The sequence below is a fragment of the Corvus cornix genome, chromosome 18 (genome assembly GCF_000738735.6).
Source record: "Corvus cornix cornix isolate S_Up_H32 chromosome 18, ASM73873v5, whole genome shotgun sequence".
Classification (NCBI taxonomy): Eukaryota; Metazoa; Chordata; class Aves; order Passeriformes; family Corvidae; genus Corvus; species Corvus cornix.
In genome coordinates this window covers 510,918-522,206 of record NC_046347.1, presented here as the reverse complement: position 1 = coordinate 522,206, position 11,289 = coordinate 510,918, and the positions used below count along the sequence as shown (strand labels likewise).

The window sequence follows — 11,289 nt, the reverse complement described above, 5'->3', positions numbered from 1 at the left end:
TGTTTGCTGGCCCCAGGTTGCCCACCCAGCACGCTGTGTTGCCCAACAGCCATTGCTGTGGCCATTACAGGGCGGGTCAATGGCCAGGACGGGTCACAGAGCCCGGGCACTGTCACAGAGCCCCCCCAGAACACAGTCACTGGCCACGGAACCCCCCGTCCATAGAACGGGGCCCTGTGCCAGTGCTGCCCCTTGGGTCGGGCAGAGCCGGGCAGTGCCAGCACCACCACAGCACCCAGTGATGAGCAGCAGCAACCCCCAGGCACCCCCAGCCCTGAGCTCTCCCCACACTCGCAGCCAGGGGGGAGCTGTGCTGACGGGGAGGGACCACCAGCACAGCCGGTACTGCCCTCAGCCCCAACCCTCCTCCATCCCCCCATACCCCAGACTGGGCGCTCAGCAGCTCCTGGGGTGTGCCCGTGTCCACAGGGACTGGAACCTCTCATCCTGGCATGGCTTATCCCAAAGGGGACACAGGGGCATTTATTTCAGCTGGAAGTGTGTGGAAAAGTAATCCAGTCCATTCCCAAGGCTTTTTTCTTCCTTAAACACTTGTCTGTCAGTGGCTGAAGGGGAAGGATTTATTCACAGGGGTGAGAGCCAGGGAAAGCATCTCCCCCTCTCCAGCTGCTGCTCCCCAGGTATCAGTAAGTGGCATGGAGACAGGGAATGGCAGTGGCCTGTCCCCAGCAGGGACAGAAGGGCTGGAGTGACGGGTTTGTGGGAACAGCACTCGCAGGGGCGTTTGCTGGAGCTGAGCACAGACTTCTCATCCTCGGTTCTGCCAAACTGACTCGGAGCCAGTCACACCTGTGAAAGCTTTTGTGCTGAATTTGAGGCTGCGAGTGTCCCGCTGCCCACCCCAAAGCCTTTGGCCAGGCTGGATCCTGGGATGAGACTCGCTGGCCTGGGTTGGAAGGGACCATCCCTGCCATGGGCAGGGACACCTCCCACTGTCCCAGGCTGCTCCAAAGCCCCAGTGTCCAACCTGGCCTTGGACACTGCCAGGGATCCAGGGGCAGCCACAGCTGCTCTGGGCACCCTGTGCCAGGGCCTGCCCACCCTCTCAGGGGAGGTCATTAGATTGACAGGGAAAATGAAGGAATAATAGGAAATAAAGAATTAAGGAAAACAAAGGTGTGAGATCTGTCATCCTCTTTAGCAGCCGTGATTTGTTTCTCTCCTCATTTCAAGACCTGACACAAGATACCAAGGACAAAGCTGGTATCAAATCCCTCCCTATCCAAATGCTTGGGATGCTGTCAGGGGGGATTTACCTTCAGATTTAGGGGCTGTGTGGGTGCCCCAGGCAGGGCTGGTCCCATCACAAGTCGGGTGCTGCTGTAAGAGGTGCCACAAGGACAGGAACTCTCTGAGTGCAGTTTTCCTCTGCCTCCTTTGTGCAGGACCCGCACCAGCTGCATTCCAGGATGGAACTCTACGGCTATCCCTTAAAAGCCAAGTTTAACCAGCCACGGCCACCACCTCCCAAGGTCCTGCCGGCCACCAACACCATGACCACCAGCTACAAGAACCGCATTCCCTACCATCCTGAGAGCTTCAGCATGCCATGGATGCCCAACTCCTACTACAAAGCAGCTGCCCTCAACCCAACCTTGTCTCCCCTCACTGAAAGCTTCCCGGGGCTTCCCCCCACCAAGATAGTTCCTTTTATTTCCGAGAGACCCAACGGCGTCTTCAGCCGGCACTCGCTGGATGACTGGCACAGGTCCAACATGACCAACTACAAGGAGTCGGAGACCACCCGGCACAACGCAGAGCGCCTGCGGGCTGACCTGACCCGCACCATCAAGGACGTGTACCAGCAGGCCAAGAGGACCCAAGGGGAGAGCACCAAGAACCTGGGAGAGCGCGTCAATGACATAGAGTACTGGAAATCCGAGCTCTGCATCGAGCTGGATGCCATGATCAGGGAGACCAATTCCCTGATGGACATGCAGAAACGGCTGGAGAGAGCCTTGGCCGACACCGAGGGCCCCTTCCAGGTAGGGACCCTGCAGCCCCCAGCCCAAACATCTGCAGCCACTCAAACCTCTCATAAAGTTCATCCCAGCTCTGTAACACTGGAAAGTTTTCATGGAGAGCCCATTAGTTGAGTCAGTGGTAAACAAATCCCCTGCATCTGCTGCGTTCCCCTCCAGCACATGCTGAGCACATCACTGCAGTGTTTGTTTAACCAAGTATTTCCCTATCCAAAATCCCGGTTTGGGACACAGAAGGCCATGTCTTACTACGAGGCTCTGGGGAGGTCGACAGCGAGCCTGACACAGGTCCCTGCATTCAGCTGTGGTGGCCCAGGGACACGCGGGCTCCCTCCCACTGGTTCCGTGCTGAAGTTGCACTCGGCTGCTGCTGTCAGCTCACCCAGCTGCCTCGGGCAGCTTTTCCCAGGCTGCCATCCCTGTGCCCACCGGAATTTTCTTTTCCTGCATTCCCTGACATGGGCACTGTCCCTGCAGGGAGCCCTGCCCCTGCAGCCAGCACTGATGTCATGACATGTCCCCACCAGGTCGCTCACAAGTGTTTGCTCAATCGGGAGAAGAGGATGGGCATCGACCTGGTCAATGACGACGTGGAGAAACAGCTCATCACAGTAAGTTTGGCAGCACACATCGTGTGCCAAAGTTATTTTTACCTAAACTCCCCTGAACAAGTTTGGCAGCCCTGTTCCCTCACTGGCTCTTCAGCGCTGGTGAGGTGCTAAATTCTTCAACTCTCCAAACCTGCTGGGGCAGGGGCTGGTGTTCCCACTCAGCAGCGTGTCCATGGGAGAGGAGGGAAGAGCTGGAAACCAGCCGGGTTTGTGTGGCTTATCAGGGTCCTCTGTCCCTCTTTGAGGAGTCTGTGAGATGGCCCTGCCTTTCAGAGTCCTGCCAGCACAGACCTCTGTTTATTTATCTGATCTGTCTCTGTATCTATAGCACATTCTATATATTACACACACACGCAGATGGAGAGGGCAGGGTGTGCCTGAGCTCGTCTGCTTTCCCCAGCTATATTAGCTGGGCTAATAAAAGGTACTCATTCCACTTCCCCCAGCTCTGCTCTGCTCAGGGCAGTGTGGCTGCAGCAGGACTGACACTCTGTGTGCTCAGGCAATGGATTTGATAGAAATCATAGAAACCTGCACTCCTGCCTGCCTTTATCTAGGCTGCTTTAAATCATGAATTAAAAGCAAACATGAGGAGAGCTGGCACAGCAAATGGGATCCTAATGCAGGGTACAGCGAAACAGAACCACTGCAAAAGCCTCACAAAACTGGGAAGGAAATTGCAGCCCCTGGGCCTGTGAAGTCACTGCTCTCTTAGAAGATGTTTTGTTATGAGTCAGGCCCTGAAAATTTAAATGATTAATTTAAAAGTCCTGAGGGTTTAGGAAATTTATCAGAGCTGGTATCTCCATAATGCCATTTGGGTTTTTAAGTGTTTGGGATGCATTTAGGCTGTGCTTTCAGCTGGCTCCTGCAGACAGGAGGATTGAAAATCCCTGGGTTTGGAGCACTGCTCACCAGCCTCTGGAAACCTTCACGGGGGCAATAGGCTTGTGCTGGAGTCCAGGGAGCCGAGAGCAGCACGAGCCTTCCTCCAGGGGAGCTGAACCCTGCCTAGAACTGACTGGGGATTTACACCAAAGTCCTCTTGTCCCATATGGATGGGATTTCTTGTGGGGAGGAAAATGCCCTGGGACTGGGGATGGGGATGCGTGGCACTGCTGGCCCAGGGTATCACTGTGCCTGTTCACATCAGGTCAGGATCTGGCTCTGTCTCCCTGTGATGGAACCAAGCAGCCCTGGCCATTGATGTCAAGATGAAAAAACTCGGGAATCCACCCTGGAAGTGATTTCAGAGACCTTGGCCATGGCCACAGCCCCCTCCTGTCCCCTGCTGGTGCCTGGCCATGGCTCAGCTACACAAGCACTGGGGCTGGGGGGCCCTTCCTGCAGCCCCTGTTTGCTGTGGGGGAAAGGGGAGCCCTCGCTGTGTGCGAGGCTGGAGAGGCCCGAGGGGAGCAGTGCCCCCGATGTCTGAGCACCGAGGCTGATGGGGTCTGTTCTGCCTTCGCCCAGGAAATCAAGACCATCAGGTCCTGCCGGGAGAGGTTACAGCAGTGCCTGGACACGGTGAATTGCCAGCTCATGTAAGGAGGGCTCTGGGCCCCTGCTGCAGGGCTGATGTGCAGCTGTGCCGTGGCCCCCAGCAGATCCCTGCGGTCAAAGCCCTGCAGGCTCCACGGGAGGCAGGCAGGGATGCTCCGGGAGCTGCAGGGGAATGGGATGGGCAGGAAACCATCCCACGCCTCCATCCCGACTGAGGCCTGCACTTTGTGTGTTCCAGGTGCAACAAGGAGGCCCGGCAGGAGCTGGAGAAGGACCTGGCTGACAAACAGATGGGCCACCACATCGACAGCAAGTGCTACCAGCTGAAGAACACCTCCAGAGGCATCCACTACTACAAAGGCGTGGAGAGGGTCGATGCCACGTGAGCACGGGGGGCCCTGGCGGGCACAGACCCTGTCCCGGGCAGGGAGCTGGGATTTCCTGGCCCACTCTGAAGGCACATCCATCCCTCCTGGAGACACCCACCTCCAGGGCTCGTTTCCCTCTGGTCTCTCCAGGCGGAGAAGAACCCTCTGCTTTCAGATGGATGCTGAGCACCCGGCAGGCGAAAGCGAGCCCGAGCTAATTAAACATTAGATCAGGGCTCAGAGCTTAACCTGCAAACAAATTCAGCCCAGCACCTCTGCACAGCTCATTAAGTTCATGCATATTTTCAAAGATGTGTCAGTGCTTGCCTGAGTGCTCCTCACTGATGGAAAGTCTGGGGGCTCACCCCTGCATGGAGAGGGCCTGGCAGGGAGCCGAAATGACCCAGAAAATAAAGAAGTGAGAGCATGGTCCTGCAACAGAGTTCAGCTGCCTTTGAGTGCCAGGAATTCAGCTTTGGCTCTGCAGTAAATGAACAGTGACCTAACCCAGCACTCACAGAGAGATGCCCTAAGTGGCAAAGGGCTGAGAGAATAAATCTGCTCACACACACCCATGAGGTTTATGGAGAGGCACAGATTGATACCATTTTTTTAATAGTTTGAATAATTATTCACAGTAGAGCTCAGACACATTTAAACAGGCAAATGGATTGCAAAGGATTGAGGCTAAAATTCAGAGGAGGGTAAAATGTGCCGAGAATCAGCAGGTTTTAAATGGAGCTTATGTGGTATTTAAGTCCTTTGTTGACCTTGTTCTGGACTACTGCACAGGCAGGAACTTCATCCCAAATGCACAGACAGGGAACGGAGTGGGATCTAAAGCTTGTTCGGTTTAGTGGGAGACTGAGATGGGCTGTGAGCAAAAGGAATTGACTGAATTGTGATGTGTGTGTCCTCGTGGGGCTGGGAACTCCTTGGCTCTTAATGCCTCGAAGGTGTAAATAGGAGCTCTGACTGGAATCTCTGTTTTTTATGGGACAATCTTTTGTTTGTCTGAGCTTTCACAAGCTGTCTTCATGAACATGCCCTCATTTGATAAATATCATCAAACAAACGGGGTCCAGATGTTTCACTTCCATGTAATTTAATTAAGGGCGCAGATTTCATTTGCATCAATCTCCACCCAGGCTCAGCAGCGTGGGTTTGCCAAGGGCCTGTCCTCTCCTCCCGCAGGGTCTCGGTGCCAGAGACGTGGGCCAGGTTCACGGACAACAACATCTTCCGCTCGCAGAGCGCGCGCGCGACCTCGGCCAAGCTGCGCGCGAGCACCGAGAGCCTCCTCATGGGCACGGCCGACGAGATGTGGCGGCAGTTCAGCAAAGTCAACGACGCCTTCACCAGCCGCATCACCGAGACCGCCAACGCCAAGAGCAAGATCCAGACACACCTGGCCAAGGTACCCGACCCCGCCCTGGCGCTGCCGCTGCCACTCAACTTCCTCCCGAGGGATGGGCAGTTATCCGTGGGCTCCCTGCCCTGCTCTGCCAGATCAGTGATGGGACCTGCCTCGGGCCAGTGGGACTCATGGAAAGCTCCCTGGCAAGGCCTCAGACTGGTTAAGTTTGCAGCACTGGGGGCTGATGCCACATCCTTATATGAGGAGCCGGTAAAACCTTTCCCTCTGTTAGCTGATGGATGATCAGTTCTTGCAAGCAGCAATTTTGGGAAGCTGGTAATTTGACACATCCATCAATGCTCCTAAACCTCCTCTGCTCCTAAATCTCTGATGTGACAGCAAGAGCAAAGACATTTTCCCTGAAAACTCTGCTGGATCTGTGCCTTGATGTGGCAGAGCAACGGTGGCCTGAGCCCAGGGGCTGCTTATTGAACTTGGGTTTTTTATGCACAAACAGAGAAAAGGGAATGATGGGATCACTTGAGAAGGTATCTTTTCACTGATACCCGTGTCTCTGTTTCACCCCAGACACGGCAGGAAATCTTCCAGATCGAGACGAAGATCCAAGTCATCCAGAAGACCATAAGGGACAAAGAGGTTCAGTTAAAGGTGGCTCAGACCCGGCTGGATGAGCGCACGAGGAGACCCAACGTGGAGCTGTGCCGGGACGCTGCCCAGATCCGGTACAGCCGGGCTGCAGGGCTGCCAGGGCTTGGGGAGTCACTCAGGAGCATCTCTGCATGACAAATTTGCTTTTTTCCCCCTAAATATTCCTTCCATGAGTGCCCTGGTAGAATCTAAAGCACTGAGCAGGTGTGCCAGCCTCTGGGTGCTGGGAGAGCTCTGCACCTGCAACGGAGGCTGGACACCACGGCCGGGTCCAGCCTGATGCCACCCCATGAGGGGCTGGAATTTTCCCACTTGGGTAAACCTCATCTTCTCTCCTGTCTCATCCAGGCAGCTGGATGTGCTCAGTTTTGAAGGATAAGCCCTTATTTGCTGTGTGTGCATCCTGTGCAGGACCCCTGCACAGGGAAATCCAGGAGGGTGAACCAACAAAGCCACAAACCCAAACAGAAACGGGAAACCACAGCTGCTCATTCCTGTTCCCGGTGGCGCAAGCTGCTCTGGCAGATGTGGCTGAACATATCCAGAGCTTTGGAACAAACTTCTCCATTCCTCCCAATGGAGGTCGGGAGGAGCTCTGCCCTTGGCTTTCCCATACCAGGAATGGGGCGCTGGCTTCAGCCTGGGTGTGCTGATGGGGAAAATCCTGTGCCCAGAGGGCCCATCTGGATGGGCACCGCCCCGTGGTGGAGCTCTAACGGGGTCCCGCTGTTTTCCAGCCTTGTCCAAGAGGTCAACGAGATCAACGAGACACTGCGGAACCTGCACCAGTGCCTGCGGGCCTCCGAGGACATGCTGCAGATGCTGGTGCGCTCCAAGGGCGTCCTGGAGCACGACCTGGTGGTCAAGAACAACTCCCTGTTCATCGACCAGGAGCGCTGCATGGGGATGCGCAAGAGCTATCCCAGCACCGTGCAGATCCTGGGGTACGTCTCCGCAGGACTCACCTGAGCGCGCTGCACCGACGGCGGGACACGTTCCCACTTTCCCTCAGCTTCTTTGCCAATACATTGTTGCAATTTCACAAACGTGTTTGGATGTCATTTCCTGATGTAAACTCCGGGCAGAAATTAAATGAGCGTTTTGTTTGTTGGGTTACCAGGATAATTTTTTTCCTTGGTATTTTCTCTTTCACTGTGTGCCAGGAAGGAGCTGAAAATATCCTGTATGTCACCAAATCCACCCACGGGGACCCATCCCTGCCCTTCCAGTCTGTGTTTTCAGGAGAAAAACTGTCGCATCTTCCTCCTTTGGAGTGTGTGTGATGTGGAAAAGGCACAAGGGGAAGTAAAGCCACTTGTCAGAATAATGAACTGCTGACATGCATGATGGACTTTTAATGGTGCAGCAGAAGACACACAAACTGTCCCGGAAAAAGTTGCAGTTTGTGCTGTTCCTAAAATAGAAAAATGTGCATTTTAAGCTGATTTCTAATGATAATTGTCTTGCTTTTGAAAAAAGTTAAATGCCATCAGAAATGTCAGTGCTGGGGTCTTAAAAAGAGGAAGTAGATTCGACTTGAAGAAAGTTCATTGAAGAAAATGCTGTGGGTTTAATTTTGGCTTCCTAATTAAACCTCTCACGTGTGCTTTGTTGGTGGGAGCACCAAAGCACTTTGAAGATAAAGAGATTAATCAGTGTTTAAGCCCCTCTGGCTTCCAGGGAACCTTCTCTTGCTGTAAATCCGACTGATTTTACCAAGTATTGGAATTTTCAGAGGGATAAGTCTTCAATCGATCTGAGACTGAGTGTGAAAGTAATTTTGCAGTTTCCCTCCTTAGACTCACACGTTTCTTAAGTCTTTTAACCCCAGCAGTCAAGCTCAGCCTAAAGCCGGAGGGCGCCAGGAATCCCAAAGGAGCAGAAGCTCGAGTCCCTCCCCCTCTCTCAGGAATCCAGGGCAGGGACCACCAGCCCAGCGTGGGGGCTCTCAGGAACTGGGAGCACCTTTCCTTGTCCCCATCCCCGGGTGACTCCTCCTCATCCCACAGACCCCTCTGTCCTCCCCCCCCCGCCCCGTCCTCAGCGTCTTGGCAGGATCTCCATCCCAGCACCAGCCCTAAACAGGAAACAATTTCTTTCTAACCTTTTTTTTTCTTTACTAGCACTTCTGTCGAGACTAAAAATAGATTTCCTCTGCTTTGTGTGTCTTGGGGCCGGAGTCTGTCAGAGACAGCAGCCACCCTTTCCAAGGAAAGGGACAACTGTGAGCAGGAAAAGCTGCCCAGCTGATCACACCTTCCCTTTCTGCACTTCCCTGCCCCCCAAAGGGCCCCCTCGGGCTGCTCTGGGCTGTTCTCTGCCTGTGCTCCTTTCCTGAAGCTTTCCCCAGCCCCTGGTGATTTTGGCTGCTCCGCTTCTCTGCAGCCCCACTCCAGATGTTTTCAGGTTTTTGGGCTCCATGAGTTTGTCCCCAGCTGAGTGTGGGGCAGCAGTGGCACCCACAGCCCCTTCCTGAAAAGCTCCAGCCTTTGAGTACCCGGAGCCAAGTCCTGGCACCAGCGACAGCTTTGCCTTCGTTTCACTTCCACCTTTGGTTTTGAGTCATGTCAAAAATATCTGGGCTCTGTTTTACAGTGAGGGCACACCACGATCAGTCTCCACTTTTCTCCAGTTTTGCTTTCAGAGCTCCCCAAACACTGATCTTTCCCACTGGCCCAGCTCCTTTAGGGCTTTCTCCTGATTGCCAGCATTTATGTGGTGCTGCAATTACCCAGCTCCATTTTCTCTTGCTGTCCTGCCCTCTCAATGCTCCTTTCCACAACTCTGCCAAAGAGTTTCTTTCCTCTGTTCGAGCCGTGACCAGAGGAATTTCAGTTTCAGCTCCTCTAATTTCTTTCACAAATACTTTCCACTTTCCTGCAGCAATTTCCCAGACGTTAGAGAATTCCCAGGTCCCTCTGGGGTTTCGTTCTCTCCACGCCAGTTTTCCATAAGTTGTCAGTACTGATGTTACTTCTGGCAGCTGATATCCCCAGCTGCCCCCAGACACTTTGCTCAGGGCATCCCATGTGTGCTTCAGAGTGAGTCCCTTGGTTCCCCTGAGGGGAGCCCACCCTGCACAAACTCCTCTAAAATGGGTCTCCAGGGACAGGCTTTGGGTGCAATTGCAATGAACACGTGGCTCTTGGCCAGGTCTCCTGCACGGGGATGGATTTGCTTTCCATGACAGAGCTGCTGCTGAGTGAAGCTGCTCCATTTAATCCCCACAGGGCTCTGTTTGGGATTTGAGCAGCCTTTGATGCATTCCAGGAGATGAAACAACAGCCCTGCCTCCTCCTGCTGATGGCTGGGATGCCTTTGCTGCCGTGCCATTAAATGATTTCCTTTCAGAGGTCACTTCTAAATCACAGCCCAGGCCCATCATCCACCTTTCTGCACGGATGGGATGCCTCCTTTCTCCACTCTGAGGAACGACGTGTCTGCTTTTATTGCTATTTATTGCTGGTTTATTGCTGCCTCTCTCAGCCAAGTTGCTGAGGAAGTTTGTGGAAATTCCTTTGCATCTTAGAGCCATCTTCCCACCCTTTTGCATCATTCCTTTTGCATCACTGCTGCAGAGCTGGGTGTGTAAATTAATTGTTTACTGACTGGAAGAAAGACAATAAATTAATAAACTCAGGACGCTGTTGCTTTATGTCAGTCCTGGATCCAGGTGAACATTCCAGGCAGGGCTAGGAAGACACTTCTCAGACAGGAGGTTCTGTTGTTTAAGAAAACAAAAATCATTGAATGTCCTGGAAGGGTTTGACATGAATTTGGGCAAAGTCAAAGCTTGCCAAAACCCATGTTAACAATGTATTGCATAACTAGTGCAGATTATTGTGCTCAAGGGAGAGAGAATTCCCCAAACAGCATCAGCAGTCAGAAAAAAACCAACCCTAAACTCATTGCTATTATGGAAAAAAAGGGAGAAAACTTTGGCAAAATGCTAAAGGAAAATTTGGGCAGTGTAGGATCACAGAAATGCTTGTGCTGGCTCAGAGCAAAGTGCAGCCTCTGGTGCAGCCTCTGCCAGAGCCAATGGGAGATGCTGAGATAAAAGCACCAGAAGGCGGCAGGAACTCTGTGAGATTCTCCCAGTCCACTTTCCCAGCTTCCAGCACTTAGTATCCCAAGGACTTCCTGAGCTGACAGGGCTGTCCTTGGATTTAATATCCCCCAATGGATTTGTTTCACATGCTCTTGTTCCCGTTGGTCTTGGAGCCCGCACAGCATCCGCTGTGTCCCTGAGCGGGGATCCGCAGGGCACGGAGCATCCGCACCCTCAGAGCGGCAGTGGCCACTCCAGGGACCCTGGGGGGACTGAAAAAGGGGCCAGACCTGGCACTGCTGGAGCCAAAAGTGTAAAACTCAATAGTTTGGGCAAAAATGTGGCTCAAAGCTGGTTTAGACCTGTGTCCTCCGTAGGGTCTGTTCTGTGCTGGCAGGAGATGAGCACGAACCAGCCGCTCAAGAAGGATCTGAGGATGTTCAGAGTCCCAGCTGGGAAGCTCAGTTGATTTTTTGAGGGTTTGGGGGTCAGTGGGTAAATTTTGGTTTCCCTGAAGTCAGTGGGATTTTCTCCAGCGATTTCAGCCTGGCTCTATCAGTGCTGATAACTGGCTTGGAGTGGAAAGTGAAAAGTTGGATGAAGTTGGTTTGGGGGCATGAATGCAAACAGGACTAAAGTGTTCTATAATTTCTTCTTGCATTGGCAGAAAACAAATCGGGAAAAACAAGTCAATGCTTCCAAGATATATTAGACCTTTTGTTATTGA

General features: G+C 53.2%; 1 protein-coding gene across 1 annotated transcript; it reads left to right on the top strand.

Annotated features, from left to right (window-relative positions):
* Window positions 1–214: 214 nt before the first annotated feature.
* TEKT3 (tektin 3) lies at window positions 215–7,547 on the top strand. The gene is made up of 8 exons (XM_010409545.3): window positions 215–342; window positions 1,407–2,006; window positions 2,531–2,614; window positions 4,088–4,158; window positions 4,356–4,499; window positions 5,680–5,902; window positions 6,431–6,585; window positions 7,249–7,547. The coding sequence occupies exons 2-8, from the start codon at window positions 1,431–1,433 to the stop codon at window positions 7,478–7,480; spliced, it is 1,485 nt and encodes a 494-aa protein (XP_010407847.1). The 5' UTR covers window positions 215–342; window positions 1,407–1,430; the 3' UTR covers window positions 7,481–7,547.
* The last annotated feature ends 3,742 nt before the right edge of the window (window positions 7,548–11,289 follow it).